At 37.0% G+C, this 22,842-nt stretch overlaps 1 protein-coding gene across 1 annotated transcript in view; it reads left to right on the top strand.

The window, feature by feature from the left end:
• Nucleotides 1–22,422, top strand: part of SHCBP1 (SHC binding and spindle associated 1) — a 36,398-nt gene extending 13,976 nt beyond the window's left edge. Inside the window, exons 6-13 of the mRNA XM_005892383.3 lie at nucleotides 2,136–2,369; nucleotides 2,461–2,629; nucleotides 2,917–3,037; nucleotides 6,192–6,323; nucleotides 6,986–7,104; nucleotides 17,946–18,032; nucleotides 18,425–18,566; nucleotides 20,992–22,422. Coding sequence (XP_005892445.1) covers nucleotides 2,136–2,369; nucleotides 2,461–2,629; nucleotides 2,917–3,037; nucleotides 6,192–6,323; nucleotides 6,986–7,104; nucleotides 17,946–18,032; nucleotides 18,425–18,566; nucleotides 20,992–21,317 — 1,330 coding nt within the window. The 3' untranslated portion in view covers nucleotides 21,318–22,422. The remainder of the gene's footprint in view (nucleotides 1–2,135; nucleotides 2,370–2,460; nucleotides 2,630–2,916; nucleotides 3,038–6,191; nucleotides 6,324–6,985; nucleotides 7,105–17,945; nucleotides 18,033–18,424; nucleotides 18,567–20,991) is intronic.
• Nucleotides 22,423–22,842: the final 420 nt, after the last annotated feature.

The following is a 22,842-nucleotide window of genomic DNA, read 5'->3' on the forward strand; positions in this document are numbered from 1 at the left end:
TACACAATGGAATATTACTCAGCTATAAAAAAGAACACATTTGAGTCAGTTCTTCAGAGGTGGATAAAACTGGAGCCTATTATACAGAGTGAAGTAAGACAGAAAGAAAAACACCAGTACAGTGTATTAACACATATATATGGAATTTAGAAAGATGGTGACGACGACCCTATATGTAAGACAGCAAAAGAGACACAGATGTAAAGAACAGACTTTTGGACTCTGGGAGAAGGTGAGGGTGGGATGATTTGAGAGAATAGCATTGAAACATGTATATTACCACATGTGAAACAGATGACCAGTCCAAGTTTGATGCATGAAGCAGGGCACTCAAAGCCTGTGGTGCATTGGGACAACCCAGAGGGATGGGATAGGGAGGGAGGTAGAAGGGGGTTCGGGATGGGGTGAGGGGGATACGTGTACACCCGTGGCTGATTCATGTCAATGTGGCAAAAACCACCACAATATTATAAAGAAATTACCCTCCAATTTAAATAAATAAATTAATTTTTAAAAAAAATAAGCTCTGGCCTGAGTCAATATACTTGAGAAATAAAGCAATTATTTTAAAACTATAGGTAATGAAATAATATTATAATTTATTTTCAAATCCATTTCATATCCATTAACTTAATTGCACATTTATAAATTATTGCATCTAGAAGAACTTTTTGTTGTGTTTATATATTTGAGAAGGTATATAAATTAATAATAAATTTTAAGTGCCAACAGTGTTGTCCAATACAAAATACAAGGTTATTTTGTTTTAATCACTCTCTAGTTTAGTAATACAGAGAAGGCAATGGCACCCCACTCCAGTACTCTTGCCTGGAAAATCCCATGGACGGAGGAGCCTGGTGGGCTTCAGTCCATGGGGTCGCTAAGAGTCGGACACGACTGAGCGACTTCCCTTTCACTTTTCACTTTCATGCATTGGAGAAGGAAATGGCAACCCACTCCAATGTTCTTGCCTGGAGAGTCCCAGGGACGGGGGAGCCTGGTGGGCTGCCGTCTCTGGGGTCGCACAGAGTCGGACACGACTGAAGCGACTTAGCAGTAGCAGCAGCAGTTTAGTAATAACAGCTTTATTTTTTTTCTCAGAATCTCAAAGGCTTGTATTTTTTAAATACTCTAGTAATCTTCCTGAAGAAATATTCGGCATATTCTGCTCCATAGTGCTTAAAATGCAGGACAGGACTAGATGATTTGAATTATTTAAAATTTTTAATCCTATAAATGTGGTAATCTTAAACATTGTTATGAACTATTTGGGATGCTTTTCTCCCCACCCCATCTCCAGATTGTCCACTGCCACCCACTTATTAAGATTTTGAATTTAATATATGAGAAAATAATTTCTTATTAAATAATAATTACAAATTGTGCAACATAAGCTTTCAGTGCTTCAAGAACACAAATGCTTGGATCTAAGGGGGAAAAAAATAGCAACTCCTCAAAAGAAAAATTAGTGGCCTTAATGAAGTGGCCCTTAAAACTTTCAATAACATCCACCTATTTAGTGAGACTTAACTAGATAGCATATTGAAAAGCAGAGACATTACTTTGTCAACAAAGGTCCGTCTAGTCAAGGCTGTGGTTTTTCCAGTGGTCATGTATGGATGTGAGAGTTGGACTGTGAAGAAAGCTGAGCGCCAAAGAATTGATGCTTTTGAACTGTGGGGTTGGAAAAGACTCTTGAGAGTCCCTTGGACTTCACGGAGATCAGTCCTGGGTGTTCTTTGGAGGGAATGATGCTAAAGCTGAAGCTCCAGTACTTTGGCCACCTCATGCGAAGAGTTGACTCATTGGAAAAGACTCTGATGCTGGGAGGGATTGGGGGCAGGAGGAGAAGGGGACGACAGAGGATGAGATGGCTGGATGGCATCACTGACTTGATGGACGTGAGTCTGAGTGAACTCCGGGAGTTGGTGATGGACAGGGAGGCCTGGCGTGCTGCGATTAATGGGGTCGCAAAGAGTCGGACATGACTGAGCAACTGAACTGAACATGTTGCTGCTGAGTTGCATACTCTGAGACACTTTTCTAACGGGGTCTTTGAGGACTAAATGGTTGTCTCAGTGATGGGGAAATGTGTCTGAAAGGCAATGGGTTTCAATTTGTTTTTAAACTTTCAGGCATTATGACATTCTTGAAGACCGAGTTCCTTCAGGACTTATTGTTGACTACCAAAATCTGTTGATTCAATGTGAGGAGAGTTACAGGAAATTTTTAAATTTGAGAAGCAGTTTGTCAAATTGTAACTCTGATTCTGAGCAGGAAAACATCTCCATGGTGGAAGGGTTAAAGTTGTATTCAGAGATTGAACAGTTGAAACAAAAGCTAAAACTCATTGAGAATCCTTTGTTGAGGTATGTGTATTTTTGTTATTCTCAACTAGTCAGCATCTTTTCTAACCAGCTGTCTTACTGAGAACTGACAGGTCTGTTTGGTTTCTTTAAGATATGTATTTGGTTATCAGAAGAATTCTAATATACAAGCAAAAGGCATCCGTCCAAATGGCCGGAAGATCACCCATGTGGTCTCCTCCACCATGATGACTGGTCTGCTGCAGTCCCTGCTCAGGGATAGGCTTTGCCCAGAGCCTTGTAAGGAAGAAATAGAAATTCAGGTAAAAGGAGAGTTTCTTCTTCCAGTTGCTTTTTTCCATCTGATTCACCCTAGGCTTTCCTGAATTCTACAGAAAGTTTATAGGTGTTTCCCTGAGCTGATTTTCTGTGGAGTGGGAAGTAGTGAGAGTACTGCCTTTCCACAGCATTAGTCATCAGTCACGTACTGGGCTCGGTAGATAAATATACAGTTTTGGCTCCCTTTTCAAAATGAAACATGAAGGCACCTGGAGTAATACTCAGGTTGCATTTGAGGTGTGTGTATTTGCAATATGCTGTTGTTTTCTAGTTCCATAGTGACCCGTTGTCTGCTATAAATGCCTGCTATGAGGGTGACACTGTGATTGTCTGTCCTGGCCATTATGTGGTACATGGTGCCTTCTCCATTGCTGACTCCATTGAGTTGGAAGGTGAGTATGGAAGATGATACAACCAAACTCTCCTGCATGAGACACTTAAGAAACAGGAAATCACTGATCTTGTTGAAGCTCTAAGAATTTTATTTCAACCCAATTAATTTCAAATGAGTTGTCTGGAAACATTAAGGGTTTTTGAAGTGTATAGGTTATTGACTCAGTGTTTGAACAACATGAAGTATGAGTCTTTACGACATTATAAATGTTGGGAAGACAAAAATATAGAGGAACAACCACTAGGGAGAAACATAATTCCAGACTATAGGTGCTTGATGAAAATGAATTAATTTCTAGAATAAAAAAAATTCCCAGCAATATTTTTTTTAAAGTTTACTATTTTTTAATTTGTTGTTTCCTCTTACTTCATGTATGTTGTAGATATATTGGTGCACGGTTTTTGTTTTAAATTTAGCTTATTTTTGTAAGAGATATAGGTCCAACTTGAAAGTAGACTGAAAATCTTTATCTTAATTATTTTAAGAACTTCTGAATATCACAACTTCTACAGTGTACTTTTGAGAATATTAGTGTTGAAAGAGTCTATTAAAAATAGCTTTTAGCTGTTATAATCTTACTGTACATTTAGAGTGATTCCTAAATTTAGGTTGCTTTACAGTAGTTCACCTTGGTCTTTTGTATTTCCATAGCTTGTCAAATTTAAAGGCACCTGTTCAACTATTTATCAAAACAACTTCAAGTCAGCAATAAAACTTGTAATGCAAAAAATCATATATCATTTTGGGATTGGTGCAGCTGTTCACAAACTGCTTAAGCTTTGTTCTTTATCTTGTCAAAACTTCTTAATAGAAGCTAGGCTGGGAGTTTAATATCCTGCTGTTCACCAATACATCACCTCACCCCCGTTTTTATTTTATGTATGTAATTTTTGTTCTGTTTCCTCTCCAACACTTGGTATATAACAGATGTGTGTTTTATAAATAACACATCTGCAGAATAAATCATAGCAATAAAAGCACTTAATTTTTTGGCATAGTGCAAACAGCATTGATATTATAGATTATATGGTGGATAAGCATTCTTCCTAGATTGGTGACGAAATTATAATGTAATTGTGCCAATGTGCCACAAATAAACAAGGCTTCCCTGATAGGTCAGTTGGTAAAGAATCCACCTGCAATGCAAGAGACCCCGGATCGATTTCTGGGTCAGAAAGATCCCCTGGAGAAGGATAGGCTACCCACTCCAGTATTCTTGGACTTCCCTTGTGGCTCAGCTGGTAAAGAATCTGCCTGCAATGCGGGAAACCTGGGTTTGGATCCCTGGGTTGGGAAGATCCCCTGGAGAAGGGAAAGGCTACCCACTCCAGTATTCTGGCCTGGAGAATTCCGTGGACTGTATAGTCCATGGGGTCGCAAAGAGTTGGAGACGACTGAGCGACTTTCACTTTCCCAGGTGGTGCTCGTGGTAAAGAATCCACCTGCCATTGCAGGAGATGCAAGAGATGAGAGTTCAATCCTTGGGTCAGAAAGATCCTCTGGTGTAGGAAATGGCACCCCACTCCAGTACGCTTGCCTGGAAAAGTCCACGGGCAGAGGAGCCTGGCAGGCAACAGTCCATGGGGTCACAAAGAGTCGGACACAACTGAGCAACTAAGCACATGAATAACCATATAGAATTCTGATAGTTAAGTGTAAGAATGGCTATAAATCTGTGAACATAGGGCATTTCTGAGAATCTGGGGAATCAGCTGGTATCTCTGGTGTGACTATATGGAGTAATTGTTCATGAGGTAGATTAAAGCTTATATGATAGCTTATCTGATCTATAGCTAACACTTATAACAAGTGATATATATTGAGTACCCACTATTTGCATGATATTAATAGTACTTGTAATAAGATTTTTCTTGTTTAGAAAATCTTCACTTAGGTGAAGGCTTTGTGTTTTAAACTGCTAGGATTATGTAACTTGTTTATATAATGTAACATGGCCATTCTTTTTATATTTTTAATTTTCTGATGATAAAAAGTTATTATTTTTAAAAATGTGCAAAGTACACATAGACACATAAATAGAATCAGGGGAAAAAATCTACAATCTAGTCATCCAGAATACAGCATTAGTAGCATTCCCATGGGTGGAGCCCTCTTGCATTCTCTAGTGCCCCCACCCTCTTCAAATGTAGAAAACTTCAGAGATTTTGCCTGTTTAATGTTTTACTACTTTCATTTCCTCAAGCAAAGACTCAACGAGTCTTTGACATTAGGAAATGAGAGTTAATTCTTAAAGCTTTGTCTGTATAATTCTGGTTTATGATAGTCAGGCAAAGTTTTCTAGTTTTTGATACCCCGGTTTTTCATAAGCCCACTCAGAGGTCTACCTGCATTATTAGTTTGATTAAGATTTGTAGAGAACAATGTTTTTTATTGGTTAACAAGGTAGACCTATTTTTCCAATAGTTAAAACTGTTCTAAGCCAGTTTGTCAGATTTTAGGTCTATCTGGTTAAGAGAATATAAAAATGAGAAAATCTTGAGAAATGCTTATGCTTTTTCAAACCTAATTGCATTAGAATAATAGAATCTTTGGGTTGGGAAGTAAAAACTTATAAAGGCTAAATGCATGAAAGCCTGCTGACCCAGCTGTGAGTACTTAAGATTATTGTTATTTTTTAGTAGCAGTTTTATAAGTGAGTTTACTGCCGAAACTGGTATGAGATGACTGATAGGGGGTAGTCTTCCTGATATGCAGGCAGTTGTTAACAAATTGTATACCTTGGTAAAACTCAAGCTAGATACGTGGAGAAATAGATTTTATTAATTTTTTTAAAAGATTTTTCTTTTTTTGATGTGGACCTTTTTAAAAAAAAAAGTCTTTATTGAATTGGTTGGAATATTGCTTGTTTTATGTTTTGGTTTGACCATGAGGCACGTGGGATCTTAGCTGTCCAACCAGGGATCTGACTTGCACCCCCTGCTTTGGAGTTCAGTTCAGTTCAGTCGCTCAGTTAAGGCAAAGTCTTAACCATGGAACCCCCAGGAAAGTCCCACAATTTTAGTTACAGGTAACTGGGTTGACTGGTCTCAAATATCATTTGGAGTCATTTGAAATGAAGAAATGTGTCATAGAAATTTTGTGTTTAGACATTTCCCCTCCCCCATCCTAAATGTTCTTGCTCTCTTCCTTAGGATATGGTCTACCAGATGATATTGTGATAGAAAAGAAAGGCAAAGGAGACACTTTTGTGGATTGTACGGGTGCGGATATTAAAATCTCAAGCATGAAATTTGTTCAGCATGATGCCGTAGAAGGAATATTGAGTAAATATCTGAATATTTCATTTATTATTTGTTCCTGGCTTTGAAGAAAAGCTTTATTTCACCTGGAAGATATAATTTAATGAAATACTACTTTTGAGTAGTATGAAAAGCTGGTTAATTATGTAGCTAGACAATTTAGGAAGCTTATTCTAAAGTGAAAAATAGTTCAATGTATTCTTGAAAATTTGTTAGTTTAATATTTGTTTCTGAGTGGTCATTTTTTTCTACTAGAACATTCCAATATGTGGTCTGTGTTCCTTGTATTTGATTTAGTCCTGGACTCAAACCAGCTATCTTCACATTGTGACAGTATTTGTTTCCTGGGACTTGTATCCCCTATTTTGAATTGGGCCTCCTTTTCTTCTCTCTTGTAAGACAGTTATGAAAGTTACTTTCATAATTTTTTTTTGTAATGAGAAGTGATTTTTGACATGATTTTGCATTTCTGAGGTCAAGTTATTCTTTTTTAAAAATAGCGCTTTTAGATTTTAGAAAATAGCTCAAAATAATCATTGTTTTTATAAAATAAGAATTCATAAATTCAGTAACAAAGTTTAAATGAGAATTATTTAGACTGTATCTAATATCAACTCTAGGCCATTTCTACTACTGTAAAAGATACATTACTTCTTAAAGCATTTGATCGCATGTTTTCATCACAGTCATTCACCGTGGCAAGACGACATTGGAAAACTGTGTACTGCAGTGTGAAACCACAGGAGTCACAGTACGAACTTCAGCAGAGTTTTTAATGAAGAACTCAGATTTATATGGTGCTAAGGTATGATCATCTCTTAGCCTTTTGGGGAGTAGCTTAGGTTTAAGTTCTAAATAGATAAATAAAATGTAGGACAAGATGTATATGCATACTTCTGTTCTCTTTCTTCAGAGAACTTTAGATACTTACATGCATTAAGTTGGCCAGACTCAACTATATAATGTTGTTCTTATTTAGCATTTTCAAAACAGATTATTAGGAAGACAGTAATGCATCTCACAGTTTCTCTGTCATACCTTTAAAAAAGAGGTTAGACTTTTTAAGTTGTAACTTTATAAGTGATGTAGTAATTGAGCCTTGTTTGCTATTTTTAAATCAAATTTTTATTTTGAGATAATTGTAGATTCACATTCTGTAGTAAGAAATACTACAGAAATAGCCTATACGTGTACCTTTTACCAGTTTCCTCTAATTGTAACGTCTTCCAAAACTATAGTACAGCATCACAACCGGGATAAAATTCAGTTAAGTTGAATATTTCCATCACTACAGGGATCCTTCATGTTGCTCTTTAAAGCTGTCTATGTGCCTCTCCTTCTGACCTTCTCCTTAATCACAGGCAAATGCTAATATGTTCTCCATTTCTGGTATTTCATCATTTCAAATATGTTATATAAATAGAATCATACAGTATATACCCTTTTGGAATTGGCTTTTTTCACTCAGCACAGTTCTCTGGATCTGTATAAGGTTGTTGCATTTACCAATAGGTTCTTTTTTTATTGCTAAGTGGTATTCCGTGTATGATTGTTCCACACTTTTAACTGTTCACTTGTTGAAGAACATCTGTTGTCTCTAGTTTGGGGATTTTGTAAGTAAAGCTACTGTACACATTGGTGTACAGGTTTTTGTGTGAACATCATTCTCATTTCTCTGGGGTAGATGCCTAGGAGTATAGTTGCAGGACGTGTGGTTAGTTGTGTGCTTACTTTTTTTAAGAAACTGCCAAACTGTTTTCCAGATTAGTTGTACCATTTTATATTCCCACTAACAAAATCTGAATGATCCAATTTGGTATTTTTGATCCAATTTTTTGTATTGGATCCAATTTTTGGTTTGGTATTATGGATCCAATGATCCATATTTGGTATTTTCACTACTTCTTAATTTTAGCTATTTTGATAGGTGTGTTTTAATTTGTATTTCCCTAGTGGTTGATGATGATGAACATTTTTTCATATGCTTTTTTGCCATCCTTACCTTCAGTGAAAAATTCATGACTTTTGTTTTTTTTTTTTTTTTTTTACTATAGAGCTTTGAGAGTTCTTTATAAATTCTAGATATGAATCCTCAGTTGGGTACATCATTTACAGATGTGCTAGTGTGTAGCTTGTTTTTTCATTGTTTTCATGAGGGTTTTACAGACAGAGCAAAGTTTTAAAATTTGATGAAGCCCAGTTTATCACTTTTTCCTTTTAGGTGTTAAGAACTCTTTGTCTAGCCCTAGGGTGCGAAGATTTCTCCTGTTTTTGTGCCAGTACCATACTGTTTTGATTATTGTACCTTTGTAGTATAGCTTGAGAAGAGGGAACCTGGGACCTCTTGTTTTGTTGTTCTTTCTCAAGATTGTTTTGGCTATTTGGGGTCTTTTGTGTTTCCATACAAATTTTAGAATTATTCTAGTTCTGTGGAAAATGCCATTGGTGTTTTGATAGGAATTGCTTTGAATATGTAGATTGTGTGGAGTGGTATGGTCATTTTAACAGTATTCTTCCAATCCACTAGCACAGTATATCTTTCCATCTATTTGTGTCATCTTTGATTTCTTTCATCAGTTTCTTACGTTTTCTGAGTGCAGCTTTGTTTTTTTTCTTGGCCATGCCACACATCATATGGGATCTTAGTTCCCTGTCCAGGGATTGACCCCACACACCCTACAGTGAGTGCAGAGTCTTCACCACTGGACTACCAGGGAAGTCTTGTTAAATATACAGGCTTTTTACCTCCTTAATTAGATTTAGTCCTAGGTATTCTTTTTGATGTGATTGTAAATTGGATAGTTTTTTAAATTCCTCTTTCTGATAATTAGTGTATGGAAAGGTAACAGATTTCTGTATGTTAATTTTGTATTCTGCAATTTTACCAAATTCATGATGAGTTCTAATAGGATTTTGGTGATGTCTTTAGGATTTTTGATGGATAGTTTCATGTCATCTGAAAACAGTGATGGTTTTACTTCTTTCCTATTTGAATTTCTTTTATCTTTTGTCTGATTGCTGTGGTTAGACTTTCAGTACCACATTCAATAATAATGACAAGAATGGGCATCCTTGTCATGTTTTCCTGATGTTAGAGAAAATACTTTCAGCTTCTCACCATTGAGTATGGTATTAGCTGTAAATCATTCATTATATTGATATATATTCCATTAATGGACACTTTGTTGAGAATCCATAAATGGATATTGAATTCTGTCCAAAATTTTCTTTGCAGGAACTGAGATGATCAAATGGTTTTTTTTATTCTTTCATTTGTTAATATGTTGTGTCATGTTGATTGATTTGCAGATATTGAACTATCTCTGTATCTCTAGGTTAATCCCACTTGATCATAGCATATGATCCTTTTAATGTATTGTTAGATTCTATCTGCTAATATTTTGTTGAGGATTTTTTCAAGAATATTGGCCTGTGGTTTGTGTGTGTGTGTTGTCTATTTCTGGTTTTGATATCAGGGTGATGGTGGCCTCATGGATGAGTTTGGGAATGTACCTCTTCAATTTTGGAGGATAATTTAAGAAGGATAGATGTAAACTCTTCTTTGTATGTTTGGTAGAATTCGCCTGTGAAGATGTCTGGTCCTGGACATTTGTTTGCTGAGAGCTTTTTAAATTACTGATTCAATTTCATTACTGGTAATTGATCTGTTCATATTTTCTATTTATTCCTGATTTGGTCTTTAAAGATTGTACATTTCTAGAGATTTATCTATTACTTCTTGGTTGTCCGTTTTATTGGCATATAATTGTTCCTTGTAGTCTTAAATGGTCCTTTGTATTTCTGTGGTATCAGTTGTAACTTGTCCTCTTTCATTTCTGGTTTTATTTGGGCCCTCTCTCTTTTTTCTTTGTGAGTCTGGCTCAAGGTTCATCAATTTTGTTTATATTTTCAAAGAACCAGCTCTTGAGTTCATTGAACTTTTCTATTATTTTTCAGTCTCTACTTCATTTATTTATACTCTGATCTTTGTTATTTATCTCCTTATCCTGACTTTGGAGTTTCTTTGTTCTTTTTCTAGTTCCTTTAACATTATGTTGTTTATTTGAGATCTTTCTTGTTTTCTGAGGTAGGCTTGTTTCACTGTAAACTTGTCCCTTAGAACTGCTTTTGCTGCATTGCATAGATTTTGGATCATTGTGTTTTTATTTTCATCATTGTGTTTTGGATCATTTCTGTTTTCTTCTGTCTCCAGGTATATTTTTATTTCTTCAGTGACCCATTGTTTGTTTAGTATCATGCTGTTTAGCTTGTACATGTTTGTGTTTTTTGCAGTCTTTTTTCTTGTAGTTGATTTCTAGTCTTATACCGTTGTGATCAGAAAAGGTGCTTGATAGGATTTCAGTTTTCTAGAATTTTGAGATTTGTTTTCTGGCTGTAGAATTGCCATATGCACTTGTAAAGGATGTCATCTTCTTTGGATGGAATGGTATTTATTAAGTCCATCTGGCCAGTGTTTCCTTATTGATTTTCTCTCTAGATGTTGTATCCATTGAGGAGGTGTTAAGTAGTCTACTATTATTGTATTACTGTCAGTTTCTTTATATTCTCCTGTGTCAGTGCATACATATTTACAATTGATATATCTTCTTGTTGGGTCTACTCCTTTATATTTATGTCATTTCCTTTGTTATCTCTTGTTACAGTTTCTGTGTTCAAGTCTATTTTGTTTGGTATAAGTATTGCTATCCCAGTTTTCTTTTCATTTGCATGGAGTACCATTTTTCAGTCGTTCATTTTCAGTTTGTGTGTCTTTAGATCTGAAGTAGTTTCTTGTAGACAATATGTATACATGGGTCTTATTTTATATCCATTCAGCTACTCTGTGTCTTAATTGGAGTATTTAGTTCGTTGGAAAGACTGATGCTGAAGCTGAAGCTCCAGTACTTTGGCCACCTCATGCGAAGGGTTGACTCATTGGAAAAGACTCTGATGCTGGGAGGGATTGGGGGCAGGAGGAGAAGGGGACGACAGAGGATGAGATGGCTGGATGGCATCACTGACTCGATGGACGTGAGTCTGGGTGAACTCTGGGAGTTGGTGATGGACAGGAAGGCCTGGCATGCTGCGATTCACGGGGTCGCAAAGAGTCGGACACGACTGAGTGACTGAACTGAACTGAATCTCAATTTCAAATATATTTTTTAACAACCCTGCAATTTTACTCCCCTGCCCCTACAGTTACTGTTTTTTGACATTTTATTTTACATCCTTTTGTATATCCCTTAACTACTTATTGTACATATAGATGATTTTACTATATCTTTTAATCTTCCTGTGAGCTTTGTACATGGTTGATTTACTACTTTTACTGTATAGCTGCTTTTATCAATCAATGAGCTTTTCCTTTCATAATTTTCATGTTTCTAGTTGTGACCTTTTCTTGTTTGCTTAGAGAATTCCATTTGAGATTTCTTGCAAAGCTGGTTCTGTGGTACTGAATGCTTTTAGTTTTTGCTTTACTTTTGATCTCTCCATCAAATCTGAATGAAAGCCTTGCTGGATAAAGTATTCTCTCTTTTTTCAACATAGTATATAATTCATTCTATGTGAAATGTCCAGGATAGCCACATCTATATGCATTAAAAGTAAAGTAGTGGTTGCCTAGGGCTGGGCTTAGAGTGGGGAAGAGGGGATTAGAGTAATAGCTGAAGGGTACAGGGTCTTGTACTAAGATGATGAAAGTGTTTTAACGTTGATTCTGGTAATGGTTGAACAACTCTGTGAATATACTAAAAACTATTGAATGGTACATTAAACTTAACTGGGTGAATTGCATGGTATGTGAGTTGTATCTCAGTAAAAAGGGAGTGATGCAGCCAGGATGGTGGGATGCCTCCTTTGGGCTCCAGTTTTCTCCTTAACCCCCTCTTAACTTCACTGTCCCTGCAGGGTATCTTCCTTCCCACCACATTTCAGGCCAGGAGTGTCTTGATCTGTCCCTGGCCATCCCTGTTGCCTTTCTCTTTTGGGCGGACCATGAAGTATGCTGGCCTTTTTATCAGCTGGTGTCCAATATGGGGATTTCTTTTTTGTTTGTTTATTCAAGCATAGTTGATATATTACAATATTGGGTTAGTCTCAGGTATACAGCAAAATGATTCTGTTACAACATATATATGTATATATATATTTTTCAGATTATTTTCACAGTATTCTTGATTTTAGTGTTTTCCCTTTTATCACTTTAAATATATTGTGCCCTCTGGCTTTCAGCGTTTCTGCTGGAAAGTCAGCTGATAGCCTATGGGAGTTCTGTTGTATATAACTTGATGCTTTTCCCTTGCTGCTTTTTTCTGTTTTAAAATTGTATTTATTTTTTGGTTGTGCTGGATCTTTGTTGCTGCTGACAGACTTTCTCTAGTTATGGCGAGTGAGGGCTGCTCTTCGTTGTGGTCTGCGGGCTTCTCATTGCAGCGCCTTCTCTGTTGCAGAGCACAGGCCTTAAGCACTTGGACGTCAGTGGTCGCAGCAGACAGGCTCAGTAGTTGTGGTGCGTGGGCTTAGTTGCTCCACAGCACGTGGGATCTTCCTGGACCAGGGATCAAACCTGTGTCTCCTTCATTGGCGGGCGGATTCCTAACCACTGAACCACCAGAGAGTCCTCCCTTGCTACTCTTAATATTCTTTCTTTAATTTTGCCATTTTAATTATAATATGTGTTGATATAGTCCTCTTTGGTTTGATCCTATTTGGGACTCTCTCTGTTTCCTGGACCTAGATTTTTGTTTCTTTGATTAGGGCAGTTTTCAGCTTTTATGTCCTTAAGTGTGTTCTCTGCCCCTTTCTCTTGGTGTTCTCCTGGATCCTTACAATGTGAATGTTCTCCCACAAGCCACTTAAGCTGTCTTCATTTCTTTTCATTCTTTTTTTCTGTTCAGCTTCAGCAATTTCTATCTCTTTTCCATATTGTGATTTGTTTCTCTGCATCATTTAATCTACTATTGATTTCTTCTAGTGTATTTTTCATTTCAGTTATTGCATTTAATCTCTGTTTGGTTCTTTTTTATAAGTTCTAAGTCCTTGTTAAATTCATTGTATTCATCCAGTTTTCTCCAGAGTTCTTCGATCATATTTTGATCATTACCTTGAACTCTTTATCAGGTAGATTGCCTGTGGGATTTTTGTCTTGTTTCTTTTTTTGGAACATGTTCCTCTGCACCTCATTTTGCCTAATTCCTGTTTGTGGGTTGTCTACCTTGGTGGAACTTGACTGTACTGGGTCTCCACCCTTTCTATTTGTCTCTTTGCGGTTCCTTCTTTGTAACTTTAATAGTGGGAAATATTTTCTGCTAGTTACCAAGTTGTTCTCATTGGTAGTCCCTTTGATAAATAGTTTATTTTTGGTGTGCCTCTTGGGGGAGGCGCTCAGGGTCTTCCCACTTCACCATCTTTGCCACCAGTCTAACTATAGGGCTTTTTTGTAAATATTCTTTATCAAATTAAAGAAGTTGTCCTCTATTTCTGTTTTCTGAGAATTTTCATAGTGAATTTGTGTTCAGTCAGTTCAGTTGCTCAGTCATGTCCAACTCTGCAACCCCATGAACGCCAGGCCTCCCTGTCCATCACCAACTCTCGGAGTCCACCCAAACCCATGTCCATTGAGTTGGTGATGCCATCCAACCATCTCGTCCTCTGTTGTCCCCTTCTCCTCCTGCCCTCAATCTTTCCCAGCATCAGGGTCTTTTCCAATGAGTCAGCTCTTCACATGAGGTGGCCAAAGTATTGGAGTTTCAGCTTCTCATCAGTCCTTCGAATGAATACCCAGGGCTGATCTCCTTTAGGATGGGCTGATTGGATCTCCTTGCTGTCCAAGGGACTCTCAAGAGTCTTCTCCAACACCACAGTTCAAAAGCATCAATTCTCTGGTGCTCAGCTTTCTTTATAGTCCAACTCTCACATCCATACATGACCACTGGAAAAACCATAGCAAAGAGATGGGAATACCAGATCACCTGACCTGCCTCTTGAGAAATCTGTATGCAGGTCAGGAAGCAGCAGTTAGAACTGGACATGGAACAACAGACTGGTTCCAAATAGGAAAAGGAGTATGTCAAGGCTGTATATTGTCACTCTGCTTATTTAACTTATATGCAGGGTACATCATGAGAAACACTGGGCTGGAGGAAGCACAAGCTGGAATCAAGATTGCTGGGAGAAATATCAATAACCTTAGATATGCAGATGACACCACCCTTATGGCAGAAAGTGAAGAACTAAAGAGCCTCTTGATGAAAGTGAAAAAGGAGAGTGAAAAAGTTGGCCTAAAGCTCAATATTCAGAAAACTAAGATCATGGCATCTGGTCCCATCACTTCATGGCAAATAGATGGGGAAACAGTGGAAACAGTGGCTGACTTTATTTTTCTGGACTCCAAAATCACTGCAGATGGTGACTGCAGCCATGAAATTAAAAGACGCTTACTCCTTGGAAGGAAAGTTATGACCAACCTAGACAGCATATTAAAAAGCAGAGACATCACTTTGCCAACAAAGGTCCGTCTAGTGAAGGCTATGGTTTTTCCAGTGGTCATGAATGGATGTGAGAGTTGGACTATAAAGAAAGCTGAGCACCAAAGAATTGATGCTTTTGAATTGTGGTGTTGGAGAAGACTCTTGAGAGTCCCTTGGACTGCAAGGAGCTCCAACCAGGCCATCCTAAAGGAGATCAGTCCTGGGTGTTCATTGGAAGGACTGATGTTGAAGTGTTGGCTTTTGTCAAATGCTATTCACTTTCTTTCATCTTAGAATGTCTTAATTTCTCTTTATTCCTAATGAATATTTTCACTGGGTATAGGATTCTCAATTGACAACTCTTTTCTGCTAGCTCTTTTGAACAATACTGTGCCACTCTCTTCTGGCCTCCATGGTTCCTGATGAGAAATCCTCTTTACTTGAATTTTTTCTCTAATTGATAAGACATTATTTTTCTTTGACTGCTTTCAGGATAACTTTTCCTTTCTTCCCTTTCCTTTTGGCCTTAAGCTATTATGTTTAATTATGATGTACCTTGAAATGGATTTCTTTGAGTTTATCCTGTTTTCTCAGATTTTCAAATCTGTAAATTTAATGTCTCTTGCCAAATTTGGGACGTTTTAGCTATTTTATTCTTTGATTTTTCTTTTTTTAGCTTCACCCTCCTTCTCTTCTATGACTGATAACAAAAATTTTAGATCCTTTGTTATTGTCCTATAGGTCCCTAAGGTTCCATTCTTTTTTCCTTTTTCAGATTGTTTCCTCTCTATCAGACTAGATGATTTCTATTGTTCTGTCTTCCATTTCACTGATTCTTTCCTCTATTCTTTTCCTTTATGCTGCTGTGCCCATCCACTGAGCTTTTTATTTCAGTTATAGTATTTCTCAGTTCTGAAATTTCCATTTGGTTCTTTATATCTTCTATTTCTTTGACGAGACTTTCTATTTTCTTATTCAGTCTTCTGTTTTTCATTTAAGTATTTAATAATTGCTCACTGAAATAATTGGCTGCTTTAAAACCCTTATCAGCTAATTCCATCATCTCTGACATCTTGGTTTTAGTTTGTATTGATTACCTTTTATTAAGTTGACATCTTCTTGGCACTTGATATGACAAGTGATTTTCAACTGAAACCTGGATGTTTTGTATTATATTATTAGAATCTACATCTTCTGTCTTAGGGAGGCTTCTCTTACACTACTACAGGAGGGAATGGGGTAAAGGCTACTGCGTTATTACTACCAGGTCTCTAAGTTCCCCATTTGGCCTCCATTGGTATCCAAGTTAAGTGAGAAAGCTCCTTGTTACTGGTGGGCGGCTGTAAGAATTCTAGTTTCTTACATGTCTCCACTGACACTCTGGCACATGGCAGTGGGCTTATTACCACTGGCAATGATGAAAATCTAGACCCCCCCACTGGGCCTGCTCTGACCCCACTCCAGTAGGGAATGGGTGCAACATCTTGTTATCAGTTGACGGCATGAGTCCAGGCCCTATATGGAGTCTCCACGAGGGTGAGGGACTTGTTACCAGCTAGTGGGGATGAAAATCTTTGGCTTTAAGTGATACTACCTCTGTGTGAGTATCGGGGTACCTAGTCACAGCCTTGAGAGGGTAGAAGTCTAGGCTCTCCCTTGGCACTTGCCAGCATGGATGAAGTTTTCTGTCCTTTGAGGCTGGCCTAGTCCTTTGGGTAGAGAGAGTGGGATTTGAGGGAGGCTTTTCTGGTCTGTGTCTGATGTTTATGGATTGCCAGCTTCTTTAGTTTCATGTCTGGAAATGTGAGGCAAAAAGAAAACCCAGTCTAACTAGGTTGGTGTCATTTCTCAGGGGTTGAAGTGTCTAGGTGGTCTGGCTCCTTTATTCCACTTTTCAATCGTATTATGTTTGTTTTATATATAATGTCCATGATTTTTACTTGTACCATCATCTTAGAAGAGGCAGCCTTTTCAGTTTCTTTATAGTTATTAAATATCTGTTCAGTTTCATAATATATTTTGAAAATGATTGTCCCAGTTACTAGGTAACTGCTGGCTTAAGTTGTTCTTTTCAGGTTTTATATGATTCCTGATAATTTGATATTTAAACTGTTTTATTGTGTATGTATTTTTAATGTTATTGCCCATAAATCTATTTCTGTATATAGCTACAAACTGAAAGTCTTAGCTGAAGGCCCATTTCACAGATCTTACGATTTCTACAGAGAGTTAGATTGGTGTGTAGTGACCATGGCCCTACATATCCGTAATCTCTAAAGGGGAAGTAATAATAACTATTTTCTCATGGTACACTACCATTCCTAGGGAAACAGCTCAACATACACTCAATAGATGTGCCATAAATGGTTAATTGCAACTCTTCTTCTAGGATATTGTGTATGAAATTATTCTAAAAGTGAATTTTTAAATAATCATAGAGGTTTGAGTGAACATTTTTACTTACTAGAATACCTAGCATAGTGTCAGGAAATAAATTATTCCATTACTGTTACTTTTTTTTGTTGGTACCATTTGGTGCCAAGGGACAACATGAGAGAACTGGGCTGTGCATGGATTATTCTGGTTACTGTTAGGGTATAAATAGGACATTTGAATTAGCTACTAATTTAACATGTGTAGTAGTGGGGAGCATTAGTTATTTTAATTCACAGAAATGATTTTCAAGTTATGTTGGGATATTCTTGAACTGGTGTGCTTTTCAAAATATAGAGCCTTATTTCTATCTACAGTTTAACAATATTTTACTAGATTTGAACACTGTTCTCCAACTAATTGATTATATATAAAAGAATGGTTATTTGTAATATGTGCTTCTTTCAGTGTAATTGTTAACTGACATTTTTTGGGCAGAATCAGAAAACTGATTTGTCCAGAAGGAAAGAGTGAAATAGTAATCAAGTGTTGAAACTCTTAGCCATTGTCTTGTGTGTGTGTGTGTGTGTGTGTGTGTGTGTGTCTGTATGGTATCTGAATATGATAAATGATAGACAACTTGCTGGAAATTAAGCAAATGGAAATGTTGATTAGAAATACTTAATAAAACTTTCTATAATACACTTTATATTTGTGCTACATTAAAAGTCTAAGAAGTGATAAGCCTTCTTTTATAGTCCTGCCTATTTAAAACTGACTGTGATTAAAATGTAATTTGTAGGGTGCTGGTATAGAAATATATCCTGGGAGTAAGTGCACTCTGAGTGATAACGGGATCCATCACTGCAAGGAAGGGATCCTCATTAAGGTGAGCCCCTGCTGAGACACCCTCTTTCCAAAGGGTAGAATTTAGGTTTTAGAATTTTAAATTTAGAATTTAGGTTTTACCTAAGAAACAGTTATATTTTATGAAATTCCCATGTTATTTCTGTTTTCTGTTTTAAAAAGCATAAACAGTGTATAAATTTTAATGATATCAATAGTTGGTGGTTGAAAGTCTCTTATGAATACTTTGCTGCCCCATAGCTCTGCAAAAAGAACAGAGGAATGCTGTGTCATTCACAGCTCAGATTGTGCTACCACATATTAATAAGCATAGCTTTCTATTTTACTTTTAGAATAGCCTGAAAAAAGTGAGATTTTTAAAGCAGGCAGTGTTGAATGTGACGGTTCCTTGAAACATTTTTTTCAATGTCACAGGACTTCTTAGATGAACATTATGACATTCCCAAAATATCCATGGTGAATAATGTCATACATAATAATGAAGGTTATGGTGTTGTCTTGGTGAAACCTACAATTTTCTCTGATCTGCAAGAAGATGCCCAAGATGAAACTGAAGGTATGGTATATTTAGTAATTTTCTAAATAAAATCTCGACCTAGTTTATTTCAGCATTAAGCTCTGATTAAAGATAGAAATCTTCTACTTAAAAAAAGATAACTAGCATACACTTAGGCACAGAGATAGAGAACTTGGTAAAGCTATAATATGGAGTCTAGGTGTGAAAGAAACTTTCAAAGTCAGCTGGTCAAAGCCTTGATGTGTGGTTTCTGTAGTCCTGCAGTTCCCTTCTCATGTTCGGTTTTCTCTAAATTTATAAAATAAGGATGGGCATACACTAGCAATGGAGGCTATTGCTAACAAATCCTGTTAGCATTTAAGGATGGAGGCAGGAAAATGAATATTCCAGGTTGAAAACTGCATTTGACTGGAGGGGATCATAGAGTTTGCCTCTATTTTTATTTGTAAAAGTAAATGTCTCCCTGACAGCTGTCTTTCTTGGCAGCAAAGCTGAGCTAACTCAGTTGGAAATTCTTGAATTTTTTTTTCATTTATTTATTTATTTTAATTGGAGGCTAATTACTTTACATTATTGTGGTGGTTTTTGCCATACATTCACATGAATCAGCCATGGGTGTACATGTGTTCCCCATCCTGAACCCCCCTCCCACCTCCCTCCCCATCCCATCCCTCAGGGTCATCCCAGTGCACCAGCCCTGAGCACCCTGTCTCATGCATCAAACCTGGACTGGCGATCTATTTCACATATAATATACATGTTTCAATGCTATTCTCTCAAATCATCCCACCCTCGCCTTCTCCCAGAGTCCAAAAGACTGTTCTTTACATCTGTATCTCTTTTGCTGTCTCATATATAGGGTCATCGTTACCATCTTTCTAAATTCCATATGTATGCATTAATATACTATATTGGTGTTTTTCTTTCTGACTTACTTCACTCTGTATAATAGGTCCCAGTTTCATCCACCTCATTAGAACTGATTCAAATGCATTCTTTTTAATAGCTGAGTAATATTCCATTGTGTATATGTACCACAGCTTTCTTATCCATTCCTCTGCTGATAGACATCTAGGTTGCTTCCATGTCCTGGCTATTGTAAACAGTGCTGTGATGAACATTGGGGTACACATGTCTGTTTCAATTCTGGTTTCCTCGGTCTGTATGCCCAGCAGTGGGTCTGCTGGGTCGTGTGGCAGTTCTGTTTCCAGTTTTTTAAGGAATCTCCACACTGTTCTCCATAGTGGCTGTACTAGTTTGCACTCCCATCAACAGTGTAAGAGGGTTCCCTTTTCTCTGCACCCTCTCCAGCATTTATTGTTTGTAGACTTTTTGATAGCAGCCATTCTGACCAGCGTGAGATGGTACCTCATTGTGGTTCTGATTTGCAGGAAATTCTTGAATTCCAAGCCATGACCCAGATCACTATGAAATCTCAGCCATGCAGGATTATGCCTTGGCATGGGTGAGGAACATTTAAAGGATGATGAGTAGTCCTTCTCATCCTTCAAGGTCCACTCCAGCTATCTGTTCTTTTTCTCCTCATAGTTCTATAGGTCAGAAGTTAAGGTGAGCTTGGCTGGGTTATCTGCTTAGGGTCTCACAAGGGTGAAAGTGAAGTATCAGCTGGACAGGGTCCTTATCTGAAATCTCTGGGAGAGAATCTGCTTCCAAATTCCTTATGTGTTGGCAGAATCAATTTCCTTGAGGTTGTAGGACAGAGATCTCTTTTTTTTAATTGTTGTTGCCAGCTGTTGGCTAGGGGTTGCTCTTAGGGATCACTCTTGGGTTATTGCCCCATGACCCCCTCCATTTCAGCAACAGAGGACCTCCCTCAGAGCAAATCTCTCACGCTTCAAATCTTTCTCACGCTTTAAATCTCTTTATGCTTTCTTCTTCATCATCCAGCCAGGGAAAGCCTTGCTGTTAAAGGATTCATATGATTAGGTTAGGAATACCTGAGTTATATCCTTTTCTTAAGGTCTGATAAGTAACCTTATCTGCAAGGTCCTTTTACCATTTAACAGTCGTAAAAGTAACAAGGGGCAGGCATCACAGGGCCATCTAGAATTCTGCCTATCATAGGCAATCACTTATAAAGCTGCTAAATTGGGAGTTCCTTTAGGGAAACTAAAGTACTAGTACTGTCCTGTTTATCTTTGTATCTAGCTTCTAATACAGTGCTTGTAAATATCCAGGAGAGGTCTGTTGAATGAATGAGATCTAGGATAAAAAGAGAAAATTCGAAGTTGGTAATCATACAACTGTATGAGAGTCAGGAAAGCTTGACAATTAATACAACTGCTTGTTGAGACACTATGGCAGAGAGTTTGGAAAGTCCAGTCAAATGACACAGGACCCCTTGACAGAAAAAACTTGAAAGCTGTGATAGACTGTAGAAATACATGTTTTAGTTGGGGTGGTTTGTATATTTAACTCAATTTTTATAATTTTTTTTTTCCAGAAAATAAAGCACTTAAAGTTCAGACAAGTGGAGAGGCAGATGTAGCTGAAAGAGTGGATCTGGAAGAGCTGATTCAATGTGCAACTGGTAAAATGGAGCTTTATGCGAGAGCTGAGCTTTCTGAGCAAGTTGAAGGCAATTGTGAAATTGTAAATGAACTAGTTGCTGCCTCCACACAAAAAGGCCAGATGAAGAAGAAAAGGTTGAGTGAACTGGGGATCACACAAGCTGATGACAACTTAATGTCACAGGAGATGTTTGTTTCAATTGTGGGGAACCAGTTCAAGTGGAATGGGAAAGGGAGTTTTGGCACATTTCTTTTCTGACCACTGTGATGTAAATAGATAGCAAAATATTGAATTTTGCACGTTGCCCCCAAGAATCACTGCTGCTATCATACTTTGCTTCATGTCTATATTTTGTATCTGATATATTCAGTTGGATTTGAGTGAAATGTAGCTTTATTTCTCTCGGCAAGTGTTGCACGTAAAACACTCTCTCTCTGTTTAATAAAGTCATAAAACAAAATAGAAAACATTTGGAGATTCGTATCCAGAAAGTCTTGCTTTCTCAAATACATAGTTCCCACATTAAGTCTATTAATAACTTTCTAGTATAAATATACTTTAGCACTTCAAAGATGAGGAAGAAAGGCAGAGAATGCCAGGTGCGTGCACAAAAACGTAGTGTATCAAAATGCAGTATTCTTATAGTTGTCTTTTTAATCCCAGTTACAGTGAGTCTGATAGCCATGCTTTATTTGCATAATACTTGTAATATTTGCATAAAGCTTGTAATATTTGCATTAAAGCTTTTATGATTGGGACGTGACCTGCCTTATCAGACATATTGAGAATCTTGAGAAGAAATGCCTTTTTATGCTGAACTATGTAATCATCAAAGCAATAATGGCATAGCAGGTTTGAAACAGGAATGAAACGTGTTCTTCAGAGCCAGTGTGTACATAGAGCATTTTCCCTGTTGCTGAATATGAATGATTAAAAAGAAGGTACTTTTCTTTCACCATAAAAGTACTCTGATCAGATTTCTTACATAGGCAAAATGATTACCTATAAACATATCAGCTCTATGTTCTTGATATCTTATTGTAAAGTACAGCTTTTTAAAATATTTATATTATAAGAAAGTATATGTGACATTAATGTTCCTACTGATTAAAATTACAATGATGAAAATAAGAAATTGAATCTTGTGATATTTTTTCAAATGCATTATGGGCCATAGTGCACGTGTGCACGTGTGATCCTTTGAAGTACATACAGTATTTTGACATCATTTTAGTGTTTCAGAAAGACTATTAAAATGTTTTCTCAGAGAAATTGTTTCTTAAATTTGAATAAGTTGTAATTTTATTTTTCAGATGCTAAAAAGTGTGGAAGGATTTGTGTTAGACTTTTCGTTTGACCATTGCAAGGCATTTTTCTTTTACTCTTTAAATCCTATTCCAAAAGTAATACTAATTAATTCTGTGTCACTTGAGCTAAATTCTTTTTTGAAAACCATTTATTCAACTTAAAAAGATCAAATTGGTTTTCGGATTAAATTTCTGTTTTATCTTAGAGTTTAGATTTTGTTTATTTTCTCTTGTAACTTACTAGATAGAGTGTCAGGAGAATGACCAGGTAAGTAAAGTTAATACCTTCTTTGTTCCTTATTATAGGATGATGGTTTTTCAGATTTCCTTTCTATCTCAGTTTAAATCTAACCTTACTATATATTAATTTTTGTTCAAATGATGAGTTAGTGAATAGACAAGTATATTCTTATTTAAGTTACATAGAGTCCATTTTGCTTATTGGGGAGGATTGAGCATCTCAGATAACTTAGTTC

This window comes from Bos mutus, chromosome 18 (genome assembly GCF_027580195.1).
Source record: "Bos mutus isolate GX-2022 chromosome 18, NWIPB_WYAK_1.1, whole genome shotgun sequence".
Lineage (NCBI taxonomy): Eukaryota > Metazoa > Chordata > Mammalia > Artiodactyla > Bovidae > Bos > Bos mutus.